Source organism: Muscardinus avellanarius (genome assembly GCF_963383645.1).
Source record: "Muscardinus avellanarius genome assembly, chromosome: 12".
Classification (NCBI taxonomy): domain Eukaryota; kingdom Metazoa; phylum Chordata; class Mammalia; order Rodentia; family Gliridae; genus Muscardinus; species Muscardinus avellanarius.
The window spans coordinates 57,985,099-58,006,900 of NC_137798.1; the positions used below are offsets into that span (position 1 = coordinate 57,985,099).

The 21,802-nt window shown below is 43.9% G+C and overlaps 1 protein-coding gene across 10 annotated transcripts in view; it reads right to left on the reverse strand.

Moving 5' to 3' along the window:
• ERO1A (endoplasmic reticulum oxidoreductase 1 alpha) overlaps nucleotides 1–9,278 on the reverse strand; it is a gene marked incomplete at both ends in the record, with an annotated part of 51,611 nt that extends 42,333 nt beyond the window's left edge. For all 10 annotated transcript variants that reach the window (XM_080708017.1, XM_080708015.1, XM_080708018.1 and 7 more), the window contains one exon: nucleotides 9,159–9,278. In XM_080708017.1, coding sequence (XP_080564143.1) covers nucleotides 9,159–9,278 — 120 coding nt within the window. The remainder of the gene's footprint in view (nucleotides 1–9,158) is intronic.
• Between the last annotated feature and the right edge of the window lie 12,524 nt (nucleotides 9,279–21,802).

Here is a 21,802-nt window from a genome sequence, read left to right on the forward strand (position 1 = left end):
GACATAAATATATGAAAGATATCCTATGTTCACAGTTCTGAAGAATTATAATTAAAATGTACACCGTATGAAAAGCAATCTTCGTGATTCAGTGCACTCTGTCAAAATTCCAATGGGCCAAGTGTGGGGGCACATGCCCGCAATTTCAGAACTGGATAGGCTGAGACAGGAGGATGGCAGGGTTTTTTTTTTTTTTTTTTTGGGGGGGGGGGGTTTGGTGGTACTGGGGATGGAACCCTTCTAACTACGGGCTATACTCCCAGACCTATTTTATGTTTTTTTTAAATTTGGAAACAGGGTCTCTTAAGCCAGCACGGCTGTCTTCAAACCTGAATGATCCTCCTGTCTCCGCCTCTCAAGCACGGGGATTACAAGCCTGCGCCACCATGCCTGGTAGATGGCAGGTTTTAAAACAGCCTCAGCAACCATAGCAAGACTCTCAGCAACCAAGTGAGAACTTATTTCAAAATAAAAAAGGGCTGGGAACATAGCTGAAAGGTAGAATACCCCTGAGTTTAATCCCCAGTATATAAAAAAAAGAAAAGAAAAATGAAAAATAACAAGTGTTGGTAAAAATATAAAGGAAAGTGAGCCTTTATACATTATTGATGTGAATATAAACTGGTACAGCCACTATGGAAAAGAGTATGGAGGCTCCCCCCAAAAAATAAAAATATAACTATTATGTAATCCAGAAATCCCACTTCTGGGTATAAAGGCAAAGGAAATAAAATCACTATCTCAAAGAGACATCTATAATCCCATGTTCGCTGCATCACTGTTCACAATAGCCAAGATACGGAAACGATCCAAGTGTCCACCAAGAGGTGGAGGGATACAGAAAATAAGATTCACTCACCACACAAAGGAATGTTATTCCAACTTTAAAAACAAACTCCTGCCATTTGTGACAAACCTGAAGAACATTATACTAAGCAATATAAGCCAGGCACAGAAAGTCATATACTGTAAGAGTTCACTTACATGCAAAATCTAAAAATGTCAAACGTACAGAAACAGAGCAGAGCAGGGTGGTTACCAGGGATTATGGGGGGTGGAGGGAGATGTTATAAAGTTAATAAGTTCTGAAAATGTATGTACAACATAATGGCCACACTGTATAAGATCACAAAACGTATTATATACTTGATCTTTTATACACTGAATATATTCAAATTTTCTTGTCAACTGGACCTCAATAAAGAGAGGGGAGATAAATAGATAAATGTGCTCAAAATATGCTTTATTTGGCAAAGAGCTTTAGGAATATTTATTACACATAGCAAAATGGCTACTAGTGGGACAAATGAATGCACCCATCACCCGCCCCATGAAACCCTTCATGGCAAGAGCAGCTACAATATAATATACTATTGTTACCGTAGTCTTCATGTTGTACATGACATCTCCAAATGCCCACCCACAAAGGATAAAGAAAAGTCACACAAACACACACACACGAAACTGGCCACAATTTGGATGGATCTGGAAGACATTATGTTAAATGAAATTAGCCAGACACAGAAAAAGAAATATTGGATGATCTCATTTATATGTGGAATTTATGGGAAAAAAGTAAGTGTGTGCTCAAATAAAGAACGAGAGACGGCAACAGTGGTTGGTATAATGGGGGGGGGGGGATGACAAGATGTAGAACAAAAGATACAAAACAGCAGACCAGAAGGATGAAGAATGTAAAAATTATTCATTTGTTCAAAGAATAAACTGGAGCCAATACCGTCAACACTGAAGATTCTGTACCAGGGAGTCGCACAGACAATGTTAAGAGATACTACCACTGCGGGGCTAGGGGTATAGCTCAGTGGTAAAGCGCTTGTCTGCCATATGTGAGGCCTGGCTGTGATCCGTCAGCACCCTCAAAAAATAACAATAAAAAAAGAAAAGAAAGCTATTACTATCATTGTGTATGTGTTGTTGTTGTTGGTGGTGGTGGTAGTGGTGATTGATTCCAGAGGCATTCTACCTCTGACCTACACCTCCAAACCAATTTTATTTTTTATTTGGAAACAGGTTCTTGCTAAATTGCTGAGTCTTGCTGAGTTCCTGGGGATGGCCTTGGACCTGCAATCCTCCTGTCTCAGTCTCCCAAGTACTGGGATTACAGGTGTGTGCTATCACGCTGGCGTACTTTAAGTTCTTAGTTTTGCTGAAACTTTAAATTGTTGTCAAGTGACTCAAAGGACAGTAGCCATTTTGGAAAAAATTTCTTCTATATGTGTTTATCCAGAAAAGCCTGGGATGTAGCAGGCACTCAGAATCAATGGTTGCCTTCCCAGCATAACCTGTTTCAAAGATCCCTCTGACTAGGTTTTAATCCTGGAATTATTTCCACCTACCACCCAGCCTATTATCAGGTGTTTCTCCCAAGGCTTAGTCACTCAGGCTAACACTTAAAACCATTTTTTTTTGGGGGGGGGGTACTGTGAATTGAAGCCAGAGGCACTGTACCTCTGAGCTGAGACAGAAGGATTGCAAGTTCAAGGCCAGCCTCCGTAATTTAGTGAGACGCTCAGCAATTTAGGGAGACCATGTTTCAAAATAAAAAGAAGCCAGGCATAGTGGTGCACACTTGTAATCCCAGTACCTAGGAGGTTGAGACAAGAGGTTCACAGGTTCTAGGACAGCTTTAGCAAGTAGTGAAATCTCATCAGCCTAGCGAGGCCCTGTTTCAAAATAAAAATAAAATAGCACTGGAGTGTAGCTCAGAGGTAGAACGCTCTTAGGCTCAATCTCGAGTACCACAAAAATAAAATAAAATTTTACCTAGCAAGACACTCAACAGTTTAAGTCTACTAAAATACACGTTTGTGCAGTATACGTCCAATGCACTCCAAACTAAAAATACTCTACTTTAGAGTAGCCACTTGAGAGTATCTGAGTTCCTCCCCTTTCATTGGCCTGAGGGAAACCCATCACACTCAAGCGCCTCTGAGTGTTACTAGCACTTGTCATACTGAGACTGGCAAAGCAATGTGAGCGCACAGGAGTTTACACTCATTTTTAGTTAATTCTTATACTTTTATTGTTGCACTGTAATGCTTCATCACGGAGAGGTTCAGTGACACATACATTCCTGACACAGCACTTGGTGCGTTTCCTTCTGGATCCCACCGGGCTCCCCACTCATCAGTCTCTGGGGGACTGGTGATAGCCTCATGTATGGGCATGTTATCTGAACAGATTCCTTCATCAGTTCTCCTTTTTCCTCTTCCTCCTTCCCTCCCCCACTCCCCTTTCACTATCCTCCTGGTCTGTTTCTCATTTATCTAAAGTCCCTTTATTTCCTATTTTCCCTCCAGCTTCCACATAGGAAAGGAAACATATGACCCTTCACTTTGAGTCTGGCTGATCTCACTTAGCTTAAGACTCTCTAGCTCCATCCATTTTCCTGCAAATGACATAATTTGTTCTTTATGGTAGAGTAAAATTCCATTGTGTGTATATACTATCTTTTCCTTAGCCATTAATTTGTTGACAAATACTTATGTTGGCTCCATGATCTGTGGATTGTGCTACTATGAACCTGGATACGCATGTGTCACGACGGTATTCTGATTTTAATTCTTTAGGAAAGACACTGGGTAGTGATATAGCTGGGTCACATGGGGATCCCATTCCTAGTCTTTTGAGGAAACTCCATACTGATCTCCATAGTGGTTGTACTGATTTCCAATCCCACAAACAGTGCATAAGAGTTTCTAATTAAAACGCAAAAATGGCCGGGCGTTATGGCGCCCGCTTGTCATCCCCGTGCTTGGGAGGCTCAGATAGGAGATCACACAGGTTCGAAGCCAGCCTCGCTGGCTTAAGAGACCCTGTTTCCAAATAAAAATATAAAAAATAGATGTCTGGGAGTGTAGCCCGGAGGTAGAAGGGCTTCCAGGAACCCCGGTACCACCAAAAGAAAAAGAAAGAAAAAAAGAAAAGAAAATGCAAAAATGTCTGTACTATCTCCATACATAGGTTTCAATATTTTACTGAAGGAATTTCTTTAAAAATACAGCCTAGGAGTCCATGAATTGGGACTAAAATTCTGTTACATTCATTTTCTCTAATGGTACATAATGGGGCAGAATTTGACAAAAAGAACAATTACGCCAATTACCTGTGAAAGGCTTTCATTTGCTTTAAGCCCATGCTTATTACAACTGAATGCTACAAAAACGATTTTGATTTAAAGAAAGGGTGAGATCCTATTATAGGGTTGTTTACCCAAATGATTCATGTGTTAAACTTCATATACTTATACACTCAAATAGGGATAAGAGCCAATTTTCTGTAACATTTTAAAATAAATTTTTTTTTTTTAGATTTTTTTTTTTAAGCAGGCAGTTAGCTGGGCGTGGTGGCACACGCTTGTAATCCCAGTACTTGGGAGGCTGAGACAGGAAGATCGCAGTTACAAAGCCAGCCTTGGCAACTCAGCAAGGCTCTCAGCAAACTAGTGAGACCCTGTTTCCAAATAAGATAAAAAAAAAATTGGAGCCGGGCGTGGTGCTGCACGCTTGTAATCCCAGCATTCCAGAGGCTGAGACTGGAGGACAGCGGTTCACGGCCAGCCTCAGCTACTTAGTGAGGCCCTCCGCAACTTAGTGAGACCCTGTTCCAAAAATAAAGAATAATAAATAGGGCAGGGGGTGTAACTCAGAGGTCGAATGCCCCTGGGTTCCATCCCCAGACCCACACACACACACACACACACACACAAAAAAAAAAAAAAAAAAAAATGGGGCTGAGGGTATATCTTAGAGGTAAAATGCCTCTTATTTCAATCCCAAGTACCGGAAAAAAAAAAAAAAAAAAAAGGCAGGTAGTTATATTTAAGGAAGATTTACAAATCCTGAGCAATTAATTACATACTTTGAAAAACTAACACTGAGTCAAGCGTGATGGCCCATGCTTGTAATCCCAGTATTTGGGAGGCTGAGACAGGAGGATTACAGGTTCTCGGCCAGCTTCAGAAACTTGTGAGGCCCTCCACAATTTAGTGAGACCCTGTTTCAAAATAAAGAATAAAATAGGGTTAGGGGGTATAGTTTGGAGGTAGAATGCCCTGGGTTCAATACCTAGTATTGAAAAAAAAAGAAAGAAAGACTAACACTCAAGAAGCACTATTATCAAAAGAATTTACAACATATAGTGAAAATAGATTTAATAGTATTTGATATCAGCTAATAGACAATATATAGTAACTACGTTCAGAGATTCATTCGGAACACCTGTGATCCTCCTATCTCAGCCTCCTAGGTAATGAGATTACAGGTATGCACCACCATGCCTGGCTTAGTGGTTACATGTTGTACTATAATTTCCCTAACATTTGCTGAGTACCAGTTACATACCAGATTTAGTATTCTGGAATTTCAAAATCATTTTAATCCATTTTTTTGTCTTTCAAACCTTACAGTATGCCTTAAGAAATGCTTACTGAATTTTTTTTTTTTTTTTTTTTTTTTTTTTTTTTGCGGGTCTGGGGATGGAACCCAGGGGCATTTGACCTCCGAGCTACACCCCCAGCCCTATTTTTTATTCTTTATTTTGAAACCGGGTCTCACTGAGTTGTAGAGGGCCTCACTAAGTAGCTGAGGCTGTCCCCAGGTCTCAGCCTCCCGAATGCTGGGATTACAAGCGTGCGCCACCACGCCCGGCTTTGCTTACTGAATTTAATCTGACCACTTGTAGAGCTCTATACATTTTAGTTCTAGGAATTTCTAAGGTAGAACAAGTACATGCTGCTTTGGCTCAAATCACAGCTGATATCCTGTGAACTGAATCCCAACTACAAGCAGGCACTCAGGCAACCATTTGATGAGAGGTAGTGATGTAACCCATGACAAAAGTGACAAGACAGGCAATGGGAAGAGAGAAAACATAAGATATTAAGAATGCAGAATCTGCCGGGCGTGGTGGTGCACGCTTATAATCCCCGCACTTGGGAGGCTGAGACAGGAGGATCGTGCAGGTTCGAAGCCAGCCTCAGCTACTGAGTGAGGCGCTCAGCAACTAAGTGAGACCCTGTTTCCAAACAAAACATAAAATAGGTCTGAGAGTATAGTCTGGAGGTAGAAAGCCTCTGGGTTCTACCCCCAGTACCATAAAAAAAAAAAAGAATGCAGAATCCACAAGACTTCAGCTCAATGGATACTAGAAGTCAAAACAGAGATTTTGACTTGATTTTCCAAACATTTTTTGAAATTTTAGTTTTTTATTTAGTTTCTAGCAATTTTACTAATATTTCCTTATTGTTGCCTTGAGGGATTTTTTGTTTTGTTTTGTTCGGTACTGGGGATGGAACCCAGGGGCATTCTACTTCCGAGCTACACTCCCAGGCGTGTGTGTGTGTGTGTGTGTGTGTGTGTGTGTGTGTGTGTGTTACTGAGGATGGACCCTGGGTATTCTACCTCTGAGCTACATTCCTAGCCTTACTTTTATTATTTTATTTTCAAACAGGGTCTAGCTAAGTTGCTGAGAGCCTCACTAAGTTGCTGAGGCTGGCTTCAAACCTGAGATTCTCACATCTCAGCCTCCCAAGTACTGGGATTAGAGGAGTACACCACCACTCCTGGCTCCATTTTTTTTAAAATAGGTCTCACTAGTTGCAGAGGATATCGTCCAATCTGCAATCCTTCTGTCTCAACCTCCCGAGTACTGGTATTGCAGACCTGCACCACCACACCTGGCTTAGTACTATCACTTTTTTTTTGGGGGGGGGGGGTTGCTGGTTATTGAACTCAGGACCATTCTCCAAACTACATCCCCAGCTCTTTTTTTTTTTTTCTTTTGGTGGTACTGGGGTTCCTGGAAACCCTTCTGCCTCCGGGCTACACTCCCAGACCTATTTTTATATCTTTATTTGGAAACAGGGTCTCTTAACCCAGCAAGGCTGGTTTCGAACCTGCGCAATCCTCCTGTCTCCACCTCCCAAGCTCAGGGATTACAAACCTGTGCTACCACGCCCACCCAGCTCTATTTTTCAACTTACACTTTACCCTAGTAATCTTCTTAGAAATCTGCTAAAAATTGGGAAACTTTATTTTTTTTACTTTTTTTTCCTGATCAGTGATTAAGCTTTTTTTCCTCTGAGTATTTAAATGCTCAGATTTAAATACTTCTAACACAAAAATCTGTTAGGCTCCTCTCTTTTTTTCTTTTTTTACGGTACTGGGGATAGAACCCAGGGGCATTCTATCTCCGAGCTATACCTCCGGCCCTATTTTTTAGTCTTTATTTTGAAACAGGGTCTCAGTAAGTTGCTAAGGGCCTCACTAAGTAGCTGAGCCTATCCATGAACTGCGTTCCTCCTGTCTCAACCTCCCAAATGCTGGGATTTCAAGCTTGCGCCACCACGCCTGGCTTTTTCCTTTTAGAACAAGAGTGACTATCTGTTTTTCTTGTGAGTCAGCTTTAAATAACAGTAAGCTGAGAGTGATTGTGCAACCCTGTAATCTCAGTACTTGGACAGCTGAGACAGGAGGATCACAGATTTGAGGCCAGCCTCAACAACTTAACGAAGCCCTCAGCAACTTAGTGAGACCCTGTTTCAAAATAAAAATAAAAAAAGGTTGGGAGTGTAGCTCAGAGGCAGACTGCCCCTGAGTTCAATGACAGTAAAACACACACACACACACACACACACACACACACACACACACACACACACACACACAATGGGTCATGATGGTGCAAGTTTATAATCTCAATATTTGGGAAGCTGAGACAGGACTAACGAAGGTTCAAAGCCAGCCTCAGAAGTTAGTGAGACACTATTTCAAAATTAAAAATAAATAAAAAGGCCCAGGGATGACCAGGCATGGTTACGTACATGCCTATAATCCCAATACTTGGGAGGCTGAGGCAAGAGGATCATAGGTTCAAGGACAGGCTCAGCAAACACTGAGACTCTCATCAACCTAATGAGGCCCTGATTCAAAAATAAAAATATTACTGGGTGTGTAGCTCCGAGGTAGTATGCCCCTGGGCTCAATCCTCAGTACCAAAAGAGGGAGAGGGAGAGGAAGAGGGAGAGGGAGGGAGGGAGGGAGGGGGAGGGGGGTAGGAATGAGAGGAGCTGGGAGTATATCTCAAAGGTAGAATACCCCTGGGTTCAATCCCTAGTACCAATTAATTGGTTAATTAATTACAGCACTGAAAGGGATGCCACCTCTTGATCTTTTTTTACCCTTTGGTACTGGGGATTGAACACATGGGGGATTCTACCTCTAAGGTAGACTCCCCAATCCTATTTTATATTTTTAAATAGGGCATCTCTAATTTGCTGAAGGTCTCCCTAATTTGCTGATGCTGGCCTTGAACCTGCGATCCCCCTGTCTCAGCCTCCCAAGTACTGGGATTACAGGCGTGGGCCACCACGCCCGGCCTCTTGTTCCCATAAAGTGCTTCTTTCCTCTATGAGATAGCTCTCCACACAGAAGTGTTATTTCTAATTATAAATAGTAAAATCCACTTAAGAGTAATTTGGATGCCTCCTTCGTGTATTAAATGTAAATCACTTGACAGAAGTCCATCAAAAGGTGACCTTAGTTTTTTTTATCTCCTCTCCCTTTCAGGGAACCCATATCTCTTACTCACAGAAGAAGAAAATAATCCTAACAAACTTGTAATCAAACACCTGCACTGAACAGTAAGAACCATTTTTCCGTTTTGACCAGCTGAACGAGTGTCAAGACATTCAAGAAAAACAAAGCACACACAGGGCGAGGAGCCACAGGGCAACCCCAGCCCGAGACACCAGGCAGCTGGGCTTGGGCACACGGCCACGCACAGCCCATCTCCGGCCGGACACGGCGATCGGGGAGCTGCCCTCCGCCGACCAGGGCCCGTGCTGGCCAGAAAAGCTGGCGGGGACGCCCGGCACGGGCAAAGCTGGCAGGTAAAGACGCCAGCGCAGGTAACGCCAGGAGGAGGACCTCGGGTCTGGGGAAACCGAATCCTGAGCGCGGCGCGCCGGGCCAGGAAGCGCGCACACGGCCGCTCGGGGGAGCGTCGCCCTCAGCGGGCCGGGTGGAAGCGCGGAGGCCGGCGGGCCGGACCCTGAAGCGCGGGCTCCGGTTCCCCGGGGGACGGGGGGCGACGCACCCGCCGCACCTGCCGGGCGCGCGGCCGGCGCACGCGCTCACCTGGCAGAAGCACCGCTGCGCCGCCGTCTCGGTCTCCGGGGGCTGCCGCCCGCCCCGGCCCGCGCCGAGCAGCCACGCGGCGCCCAGCAGGCCGAGCAGGAAGCCCCAGCCGCGGCCCATAGCGGTCCCGGCGCGCCGCCCGGCCTCGGCGTCCCCGCAGATGAAGCGCGCGCGGGCCGGCGGCGGCGGCGCCACACCCCCGGGCCACCCCCAGGCCCGCCTCCCGCGGACGTGCCGCGGCGCCCGCGCCCGCCGCCCCGGGCCCCGGCCGCCCTCGCGCGCGCCGCGTGAGGCTGACGCACGACCCCGCTTCCCGGCCCGCCCGCCCGCCGGCGCTCAGGCCCCGCACGCTCGCAGACCGCGCCCGGGGTCCCGGGCCTCCGCGCCAGCCGAAGACCGGGCCGGTGTTTTCCTGCCGGCCCCGCCCCGACCGCCGGCCAATCCTTCCGAAGCTCTACGCGAGGAAATCCAGCAGACCAATTACGTGTCCCCAGTGCCTCTGTCAGAGTCTTAAAGCAGAAGGGGATGTGAAGGAGCTTTTTAGACCAGGACTGTCTGTGTATGTGATGTAGATTTTCTGGGCGCTACGTCACAAGGACAGCTAGAAACAGGTACTTCTAAAAATGTATTTTGTAGATGTTTCATTGCACTCCGTATGTGCAAAATATTACTTCAAAATGCAACCCATATTGATTTTTTTTTTGTAAAATATTGAGTGTTTGAAACCCAACAGCTATCGTCTATGAACTAGGCACAAATTTCATAGCCAAACGCGGCTAGTGCAAACTGTATTGGTCATCTCGGGTCCAGCCTACCCTCTCATTTCATAGGGAAAAACAGGCCCAGAAAAGTGAGATGATATGAGCCAGGTCCTATGAGCCCTAGTCCTGATCCTTTACTAGCCATGAAACTAGTTTATAAGGTATGTTTAAGAAGAAATTTTTCACTGTAAGTTTTTCAACATTTTATACAGTAAAAGTTGAAATATTGCTGGGCGTGGTGGTCTTTGTAATCCCAGTACTTGGGAGGCTGAGACGGGAGGATCTCTGGTTTACGGCCAGCTTCAGCAATAGTGAGACCCTGTTTCCAAATAAGCCGGGCATGGTGGCACAGGCTTGTAATCCCAGCATTTGGGTGGCTGAGACCTGAGGATCACGGTTCGTGGGCAGCATCAGCTACTTAGCAAGGCCCTTCGCAACTCAGTGGGACCCTGATTGAGAAATAAAAAGACTATAAAGTAGGGCTAGGAGTATAGCTCAGGGGTACAATGCCCCTGGGTTCCATCCCCAGTACCATGAATAAATAAATAGGGCTGGGGGTACAACTCAGATGTAAAATGTACCTAGGTTCTCTCCCTAGCTTCCCCCCAAAACAGGAAATAAACCAAAAAAGTATGAAATCTTTTGAGCTTGTGGTCTAGCTCAGTGGTAGAGTGCATGATAGGGTTGGGGTTGGGCTTCAAAATGGGCAAAGAAGGTAAACAGACATTCCCCTCCCCCCAAGGAATACCTACAAATGGCTAACCAGGTATAGGAAAAGATGTTCACCATCCTTAGTCATCAGAGAAATGCAAATTGAAAACAAAATGAGATACCACTTCACACCTGTTAAAATAGCTATTATCAGAAAGACAATAGCCTGCTAGGCTTGGTGACTGCACTGTAATTCCAGTATTTGGTTCTAAGCGCCTCAGCATCATAGCAAGACCCCATTTCAAAATAAATAGTGTTGTGCATATAGCTCAGAGGTAGAGCACCCCTATGTTCAATCCCAATACCACACACAAAAACAAAAACAAAGAAAGAAGAATAGTCTGGTTCTGTGGAACACATCTATAATTCCACCTACTCAAAAGCCTAGGCTGAAGGACTCCAAACCCAGCCTGGGCAACTTAGGGAGGCCTGGCCTCAAAATTAAAAGGGATATGGGATGTGCTGACAATTGCCTGTAATCCCAGTACTTGGAAGGCTGAGACAGGAAGATTACAGGTTTGAAAACAGCCTCCAATAACTTAGACTCTCAGCAACCTAGCAAGACCCTGTTTAAAATTAAAAAATAAAAGCTGGAAATGCAGCTCAGAGATAGAATGCCCCTGAGCTCAGTCCTCAGTACCACAAAAATAAATTTAAAAATTAAATGAAGTCGGGCGTGGTGGCACACGCTTGTAATCCCAGCTCTTGGGAGGCTGAGAGGAGGATCGCACAGGTTCGAGGCCAGCATCAGCTACTTAGTGAGGCTTTCAGCAACTTAGGCCCTGTTTCCAAATAATATATTAAAAAGGTCTGGGAATATAGCCCAGAGGTAGAAAGCCTCTGGGTTCTACCCACAGTACCACCAAAAAATAAAAAAATTAAAAATTAAATGAAGCCGGGCGTGGTGGCCCACACTTGTAATCCCAGCATTTGGGAGGCTGAGACAGGAGGATCTCAGTTCAAGGAGAGCCTCAGCTACTGAGTGAGGCCCTTTGCAACTCAGTGAGACGCTGTTTCAAAATAAAGACTAAAAAATAAGGTTGGGGGTGAAGCTGGGAGGTAGAATGTCCCTGGGTTCCATCCCCTGTACCACACACACACACACACACACACACACACACACACACACACACAAATGAGACACACAAACTGGGCATGGTGCACACACCTGTAATCCCAATACAGGAGGATCCAAGGTTTGAAGCCAGCACGAGGTAACTTTAGCGAGACCATTTCAAAATTAAAAATAGGGCTAGAATTGGTAACTTAGAGGTAGAATGCCCCTGGGTTCAATCCCCTGTACCACAAATAGAGATACACACGATAAGAAAAGAGAAATAGTAAATCAAAGGCTAAGATTCTAGAAGGAAGGATGAATCAGTTTAAGCTTTCACTATGATGTAACATCCTGTAATCTGGGGGAGCTTAAAGGTTCCAGTATTCCAATAATAGAAGTCTGATTTCATAAGACTCAAAATCTCAAACCAGGTATGGGGCACATGCCTGTAATCCTAGTACTTGGGAGGGTGAGACAAGAGGATCACAAGATTGAGGCCAGCCTCAACAACTTAGTGAGGTCCTATTTTAGTATTAAAAATTAAAAGAAGCCAGAGCCTGGTGTGGTGGCACACACTTGTAATCCCAGCATTCTGAAGGCAGAGACGGGAGGATCATGGTTCTCAGACAGCCTCAGCTACTTAGCAAGGCCCTTCACAACTCAGCGAGACCCTGCTTCAAAAACTAAGAAGACTAAAAAAAATAGGGCTGGGGATGTAGCTCAGAAGTACATTAACCCCTGGGTTCCATCCCCAGTACTGCCAAAAAAAAAATTAAAAATTAAAAAGAGCTGGGGGTGGCTGGGCATGGTGATACACAACTGTAATTCCAGTACTTGGGAGGTTAAGACAAGAAGATTGTAGGTTCAAGGATAGCCCCAGCAGGTGCTAAGACTCTCATTAACTTAGAAAGACCCTGTTTCAAAATAAAAATAAAATATGGCTGGATGTCTAGCTCAGGGTGAGAATGTTCCTGGGTTTAATCCCCAGTACCAAAACAAAACAAAAAAATCTAAGTGTGATGGCACATGCTTGTAATCCCAGTAGTTGGAAGGCTGAGACAGGAGGATTGCAGGTTCGTGGCCAACTTCAGCTACTTAGTGAGTCCTTCTGAAACTTAGTGAAACCCTATTTTAAAATAAAGTTTAGCTGGGCGTGGTGGCCCACGCTTGTAATCCCCACGCTTGGAAGGCGGAGACAGGAGGATCACGCATGTTCGAAGCTAGCCTCAGTTGGCTTAAGAGACGCTGTTTCCAAATTAAAAAATATATATATATATATATAATAGGTCTGGGAGTGTAGCCCAGAGGTAGAAGGGTTCCATCCCCAGTACCAAAAATCATCATCATCATCATCATCATCATCGCCGGGCATGGTGGCACATGCTTGTAATCCCAACATTTAGGAGGCTGAGACAGGAGGATCACACAGGTTCGAAGCCAGCCTCAGCAACTTAGTGAGGCTGTCAGCAACTTAGTTAGTCCCTGTTTCCAAATAAAATATAAAATAGGTCTGGGAGTGTAGCCCAGAGGTAAAAGTCACCTGGGTTCCATCCCCAGTACCACAGAAAGAAAGAAAGAAAGAAAGAAAGAAAGAAAGAAAGAAAGAAAGAAAGAAAGAGAAGGAAGGGAGAAAGAGAAGGAAGGGAGGGAAGAAGGGAGGGAGGGAGGGAAAAAAAGAATAAAAGCCGGGCGTGGTGGCGCACACTTGTAATCCCCGCACTTGGGAGGTGGAGACAGAGGGATCGTGCAGGTTTGAAGCCAGCCTTCTTAGCTTAATAGACCCTGTTTCCAAATAAAATATAAAAATAGGTCTCCTCCTCCTCTTCCTCTTTCTCCTTCTTGAACTGGGAATTGAATATAAGAGCATTCTACCTCTGATATATGCCACCAGCCTTTTTTATCTTTAATTTTGACACAGGTCTTGCTAAATTGCTGGGGCTGGCCTCAAATCTGCGATCCTCTTATCTAGCCTCCCAAGTACTCAGATTTAAGTGTGTGCCACCTCACCCACACAGAATAGATTTCTAACAAACTTATAATCAGAAATAGTGTGCACATAAGGTAATTTTAACTTCATTGTCTTGGTAATCATAATTTTTCTTTCAGATCTGTAAGGGATTTTAGGATATGTAAAATACTTTTATATGTGTAGTATAAACATCATTAAGTTTCCTTGAGAGTCCTTTAGGTCAGTCTTTTGTGTGCGTTTACTTCTTCAAATATGCTTACCAAGGAAGTCATCATCTCATTGGTGTTAGGGCCTATGAAATGGCTGATTAGTCATTCAATAACTATTTCAAAGAGCACCCACAGGGTACATAGTTCAACCTCTGATTTCTGAAAGCCCAACCTCCCATCTATTACAACTTTACTAAACAACATTAAATTTTTTAGAGATGAACAAGGTCACAACCTTGTTATTCTAATACTAGTGATTATGACAATAACATGACTTAGATTTAATGTGGACAGCATTTCTTGATGGAATTATGACTACTGTGCAAATAATAGCTATTATTATTTTTTTAGTGACCAAAGCAGGAAATGGTTTAAATCCAACTTCTCCAAATGGGATATGGAGATTTCTGTGGCAAGCTTCTTAGTACTTAGACAATTCTCTGCATTCAATAGACTGGAAGGAAATAATGTACAGGCAAAAAAAAATTGATCAAGGAAAAAGGACTAAAAATGTAAAGGTTTGGTACCAAGTGATTAGATCTATTTACCCAATTAATATTAACTAACTATAACATACACATTATGTTGCCACGCTTTTCTCTTAAGGTACTTAGAATCATCTGAGGCAGGAAGGCAGGCCACTTCTGTCCTCACCTTCTTTACCTCAGGTTCCTGAAGGGCAGAGCTATATATAGTCACTGACTTCACTTCGTAATTTCCAATTCATGCCTTAACCCACGGTGCAGTTTAGTTTCTGGCTCCACCCTCCTGAAACTCCTCTTCATGTGATGCTCTTATTGCCAAATCTGACATCCATTTTTTATGAAACCTCTGCTGTATCTTGACAATGCTGGCACCTTCTTTCCTTTGATTCACTTTCCCATCCGCTACCCACTCCAAATTCTTCATGTACTTTTTAAATATTATTTACTGGGTTCTTCATAGGCTTTTCCTTAGCCCACCTCTAAGATGGTGAGTATTCTCCAGGATTCTATTTTTGTGCTACTGGGGATTTAACTCGGGAGCATTTACCTCTGAGTTACATTCCCTAGCCCTATTTTATTTTTTATTTTGAAATGAAGTCTTACTGGGTTGGTGAGAGTCTGTTTGCTGAAGCTGTCCTCAAATCTATGGTCCTCCTGTCTTAGCCTCTCAAGTACTGGGATTACAGGTGTGCACCACCACTCCTGGCTCCCAGGATTCTATTCTTTGGTTCAGTGTTTGTCTATGCTCTCTCCTGGAGAATATTCCCCAACTCCATGACATACGTGTGTGTGTGTGTGTGTGTGTGTGTGTGTGTGTGTGTGTGTGTGTTGCTGGGGATTGAACTAGGGGTATTCTAGATCTGAGCTACACTTCCAACCCTATTTTATTTTTTATTTGGAAACAGGGTCCCACTAAATTGCTGAGAGCCTTGCTAAATTGCAGGGGCTGGCCTCGAATCTGCAATCCTCCTGTCTCAGACTCCAACCACTAGAATTACAGGTATGTATCACCATGTTCTGTCTCTAATCTCATGATTTTAAATACCAGCTGTGTACTCTAACCCTCAAATCTATATTTCTAGCTCAGATTTCCCCTGTGAGCTTCAAAATCCAACTATCTACTGGACACATCCGTCTGGTTTTCTCAGAAGTATTTGGATATACCAAGCCGGGCATGGTGGCACATGTTTGTAATCCCAGCATTTGGGAGGCTGAGACAGGAGAATTGTGGTTAGTGGACAGCCTCAACTACTTAGGGAGGCCCGTTGCAACTCAGTGAGATGCTGTTTCAAAATAAAGAATAAAGCTGGGCCTGGTGTCACAGGCTTGTAATGACAGCGCTTGAAAGGCTGAGACAAGAGGATCACACAGGTTCAAAGCCAGTCTCAGCTACTTAGTGAGGCTTTCAGCAACTTAGTGAAACCCTGTTTCCAAATAAAGTATAAAATAGGGCTGGGCGTGGTGACACACGCTTGTAATCCCAGCCTTTGGGAGGCTGAAACTGGAGGATCACTGTTTGCAGACAGCCTCAGCTATTTAGTGAGGCCCTCTGCAACTCAGTGAGACCCTGTTTCAAAATGAAGAGTACAAAATAGGGCAGGGGGTGTAGCTCAGAGGTCGAATGCCCCTGGGTTCCATCCCCAGACCCACAATAAATAAATAAATAAATAAATAAATAAATAAATAAATAAATAAAATAAGGCAAAGCTGGCCGTGGTGGCACATGCTTGTAATCCCAGCATTTGGGAGGCTGAGACCAGAGGATCGCAGTTCATGGACAGCCTCAGCTACGTAGGGAGGCCCATTGCAACTCAGTGAGACCTGGTTTCAAAATAAAGAATAAGCCAGGCATGGTGGTGCATGCTTGTAATCCTAGCATTCGGGAGGCTGAGACCAGAGGATCACGGTTCGTGGACAGCCTCAGCTACTTAGTGAGGCCCTCTGCAACTCAGTGAGACCTGGTTTCAAAATAAGGAATAAAAAATAGGTCAGGGGGTATAGCTTGGAGGTCGAATGCCCCTGGGTTTCATCCCCAGACCCGCAAAATAAATAAATAAATAAATAAACAAACAAACAAACAAGGCAGAGGGTGTAGCGTGGAGGTCGAATGCCCATGGGTTCCATCTCCAGAACCAATTTCAAAAAAAAATAAAATAAAAGCTGGGCGTGGTGGCACACGCTTGTAATCCCCGCACTTGGGAGGCTGAGACAGGAGGATCACACAGGTTCGAAGCCAGCCTCAGCTACTTAGGCTCCCAGCAACTTAGTGAGACCCTGTTTCCAAATAAAATATAAAAATAGGTCTGGGAGTATAGCCCGGAGGTGGAAAGCCTCTGGGCTCCACTCCTAGTACCACCAAAAAAAAAAAAAAAAAAAAAAGTATTTGGTTATATCCTCTATCTAAAAATAGGAAATTGTCCTCAATTTCTATTTCTTTTTTACTTCCCATGATTTGTTGATACATCAAGTCCTGCCAGGTGTCCTCTACACATATATCTTTTGTTTTGTTTTTGTTTTTGTTTTGTACTGGGGATTGAACTCAGAGGCTTTCTACCTCCAAGCTACACCCCTAGCCCAATTTTATTTCTTTACTTGGAAATAGGGTCTCACCAGGTTGCTTAAAGCCTTGCTACATTGCCAAGGTTGACTTTGAACCTCCTATCTCAGCCTCCCAAGTCCTGAGATTATAAGTGTGTGCCACCACGCCCGGCTACATGTATATCTTCATAAATTCTCTCCTTCCAATTTCCACCCCCTGTGGATTGAACCCAGAGGCAATATACCTCAGTGCTATACCCCCAGCTCTTTTTTTTTTTTTGCATTACTGAGGATGGAACCCAGGGGCATTGGGCATTGTACATCCGAGCTACACTCCCAGCCCTAGTTTTTTTTTTTTTTTTAAGTCTTTTTATTTTTGAAACGGGGTCTCACTGAATTTCAAAGGGCCTCGATAAGTAGCTGAGACTGTGCAAAAACCACGATCCTCTGGTCTCAGCCTATTGAATGCTGGGATTACAAGTGTGCGCTACCACGCTCGACTCCTAACTTTTTATTTTATTATTTTTTTTAATAGGGGCTCACTAGGTTGCTGAGAGTCTCACTATGTTGCTGAGACTGGTCTTAAGTCTCCTAGTCTCCAGTCTCAGGCTCCCACGTCCTGGGATAACAGAGGTGCACCACCACTCCCAGTTCCTCTCAATGTTTATAACCAAGGACTTTGAATCAGTTTTTATTGTATCTCATCTGATTTCTTTATCCCCTTAATTGAGCACTTAGTTCCTAGACTTTTACCCCTCAACAAACACCCTCCACACTTGGCTGATGTCTGAAAAATGTACATCTGACCATCTTATATATATTTTAAAAATCTTCAGTGTTTCCAACCTGGGCGTGGTGGTGCACACTTGTAATCCCACTACTTGGGAGGCTGCGACTTGAGGATTGAAGGTTCGAAGCCAGCCTCAGCTACTTAGTGAGGCCTTCTGCAACATAATGAGACTGTTTCAAAATAAAGAATAAAAAATAGGGCTAGGAGTATAGCTGGGAGGTAGAATGGCCCTGGGTTCAACAATCCCCAGTACTGGGGGGAAAAAAGTCTTCAGCATTTCTGGTTGTCTAAAAAATTAAGATCAAGACTCTCCACATGATATTTAAGGTCTTCCATTTCCAAGAAGTCTCCATCTTCAAGTGAGTGAAATGCTAACAATTTCTCATATATATATGCCTGTTGTTTTCAGTCTCCACATCTTCCCTCATGTGAAACGAGTCTCCACTTTTTAAATGTGTTCTCCCCTGAGCCAGCTCATCACCCTCACTTGGGTAACCAGTTCAAGATTCAGCCTAGAGCTGGGTGTGGTGGCTCACGCTTGTAATCCCCACGCTTGGGAGGCTGAGACGGGAGGATTGCACAGGTTCAAAGCCAGCCTCAGCTACTGAGTGAGGCTCTCAACAACTTAGTGAGACCCTGTTTCCAAATAAAATATAAAATAGGTCTGGGAGTATAGCCTGGAGGTAGAAAGCCCCTGGGTTCCACCCCCACTACCACAAAAAAAAAAAAAAAAAAAAAAGATTCAGCCTAGGTCCTGAGACCTTCATGAAATCTTAACTGTCCCTTCCTCTGTGGTTGGATCCGGTTTCTCTTTGTTCCCACAGATTGTATAATTGCACTTAATTTACAGAATAAAACATATTTGTTTCTGTATAAGTTTCCCCTATTCAACAGAATGGGTAGGGAACTAACATTGGTAATATCAGGTTTCTCAGTACTTAGCAATGTATATACATTTCAGAAGATAATTCTAAGTGAATTAATAAATGTACAAAAATATAACTAATTAACAAACTGAAAAGATTATAATAACAGCCTGATTTGTCACAGGGCAGTGTGTCAGTTAAACAAACATGTTTAAACAAGTGCTATAAGCTTAGATGCCAAGCAATCATTTTGGGCAGAAGTAATTTTGGATGGGAGAAAAAACACAATAGAATCAAAATTGAGCCGGGCATGGTGGCACAGGCTTGTAATCCCAGTGCTTGGGAGGTTGAGATGGGAAGATCCCGCAGTTTGGAAGCCAGCGTCAGCTACTTAGTGAGGCTCTCAGCAGCTTATTGAGACCCTGTTTCTATATACAATATAAAATAGGCCTGGTAGTGTACCCCGGAAGTAGAAAAGCCCCTGGGTTCCATCCCCAGTACCACACACAAAAAAGAATTAAAAATGACAAGAAGAAGTTCACAAAAGGTGCTGTGGCAAAACTGCTGACAAAGTAGAAGTCAGCTACCAGTTGATTCAGTGAAAAAATTAAAGTTACTTCATCTCAAAAACACTTCAAGGTCAGTATTATCTAGTTACGATGGGAACATACTCAGAGATTCTAGATTCCTCACAATTCCAGAGAAAGAGGAGGAAGAGAGTTCTGAAATGGAAAAAAGACATGTATTATATGAAGATCCCCACTCCATGCTAAATGTTTTTTGTGTGTGCATGTGTATGTATGTGAGTGTGGCACTGGGGATTGAATCCAGGGATATTCTACCTTGACCTACACCCCTAGATCTTTTCTCGCCAAAAAAAAAAAAAAAAAATTACTTGCCCTCTAAATAGTAGTTACTACATTATTATGCATTTGATACTCTTGTAGTGGTGCACACTTGTAATCCCAGTACTTGGTTTGAGGAAAGCCTCAGCTACTTAGTAAGGCCCTCTGTAACTTAGTGAGACCCTGTTTCAAAATAAAGAATAAAAAATAGGGCTGGGCTGGAGCTTGGAGGTAGAATGCTCCTGAGTTTAATGCCGGTACTATATTGCAAAAACAAAACAAAACAAACAAAAAAACCCAACAAAGTCTTGCTAAGAGAATAGCACCAAATTTCTAGGTATGAAAATTACTGGCGTTTGTTAATTTGGAGATAATTTGCTGAAAGTATTGCTACATTGCTGAGGCTGTTTTCCAACCTGCAGTCCTCTTGTCTCAGCCTCCCAAATATTGGGATTACAGGTTTGTGCCACCCCACCATCCCCACACCCCCCCTACCCCCGCCTAATGTTGAATGTAAAACTCCACCACCAGTCAGGCACTGTGGCTCATACTTGTATTCCCAGCATTTGGGAGGCTGAGACAGGAGGATCGCGGTTCACAGACAGCATCAGCTACTTAGTGAGGCCCTTTGCAACTCAGTGAGACAGAAGGATCACCATTTCAAGGCCAACCTCAGCCACTTAATGAGACTGTTTCCAAATAAAAAGGGCTAAGGGTGTAGCTTGGAGGTAGAGTGCTACTGGATTCAATCTCTATCATGACCACCACCACCAAAAAACAAAAACAAAACAAAAACAAGAAAAAGGAAAAAAAAGCTGCTGAACTGGCTTGTGCGACTTGCTCTTAAGCTTTTGCTGTCAAGACTAGGGCTGCAGTCATCTGGACGGTCTGCTCCCAAGACATCATTCACACACTGGTTGCAGGAAGCCTCAGCATCTTGCTGGCAGTTCCTGCTATATGGGTCTTTCTCTGTATCTACTGTTGGCAGCTGGCCTCCCCCTGAGGGAGTGATCTAAGGAAGAGTAAGGAGGAAGCTTCAGTATACTTTTTGTTGTTATTTTTTGCCCTGCCCCACCCAATCAAGCCTCAATACTGTTTATGACCTAATCTCAGTAATTGTACAGTCATGTCCACTTTATTAATCAAAAACAAGTCACTAATCTGATCCAAAGGAATTAGGTTCCCTTTCAGATGTGTGTGTGTGTGTGTGTGTGTGTGTGTGTGTGTGTGTGTGTGTTGCTGGCAATTGAACCCAGGGGCATTCTACCTCTGAGCTACACCTCAGCCCTATTTTTTATTCTTTTATTTTGAAACGGTCTTACTGAGTTGCAAAGGGCCTAAGTAGCTGAGGCTGTCCTTAACCACATCTCAGCCTCCCAAACGCTGGAATTACAAGTGTGTGCCACCATGCCTGGCTGTGTGTGTGTGTGTGTGTGTGTGTGTGTGTGTGTGTGTGTATGTAATTTGTAATTTTTGGGGGGTATTACTGGGGGTGGAACCCAGAAACTTTCTACCTCCAGGCTATACTCCCAGACCTATTTTATACTTTATTTGGAAACAGGGTCTCACTAAGTTGCTGAGAGCCTCACTCAGCTGAGGCTGGCTTCGAACCTGTGCGATCCTCCTGTCTCAGCCTCCCAAGTGCGGGGATTACAAGCGTGTGCCACCACGCCTGGCTTATTCTTTATTTTGAAACAGGGTCTCACTGAGTTGCAAAGGGCCTCACTAAGTAGCTGAGGCAGTCCTTGAACTGAGAGCCTCTTGTCTCAACCTCTCAAGTACTGGAATTACAAACTTAGGCCACCATGCCCAGCTGAGGTGCCCCTTCTTGTTTTGTTTTGTTTTGTTTATGGTACTGGGGTTGCAACCCAGGGACATTCTACCTCCGAGCTGCACTCCCAGCCCAATATTTTATTCTTTATTTTGAAACAGGGTCTCACTGAGTTGTAAAGGGCCTCACTAAGTAGCTGAGGCTATCCATGAAGCTCGATCCTCTGGTCTCAGCCTCCCAAATACTGGGATTACAAGTGTGTACCACCATGCCAGGCTGTCCAGTCCAACTTTTTATTCTTTTTTTGAAAAAGAGTCTCACTAAGTTGCAGAGGGCCTCACTAAATATCTGAGGCTGAGAACCCGTGATCCTCCTGTCTCAGCCTACCAAATACTGGGATTACAAGCAGGTGCCACCACATCCAGATTAGAAGTAACAATTTACCTTGCCAGGCTGGTAAATTGGGGGTTCCATCCCCAGTACCACACACACAAAAAAAGTAACAATTTACCAATTTAGGTGAACACTATTAGCTAAGTTGATAGTGTATACTTCTAGTCCCAGTACTTGGGAGGCTAAGAGGAGGATCATAGATTCAAGACTAGCCTCTGTTGTTTAGTGAGACTCTCAACAACCTAGTGA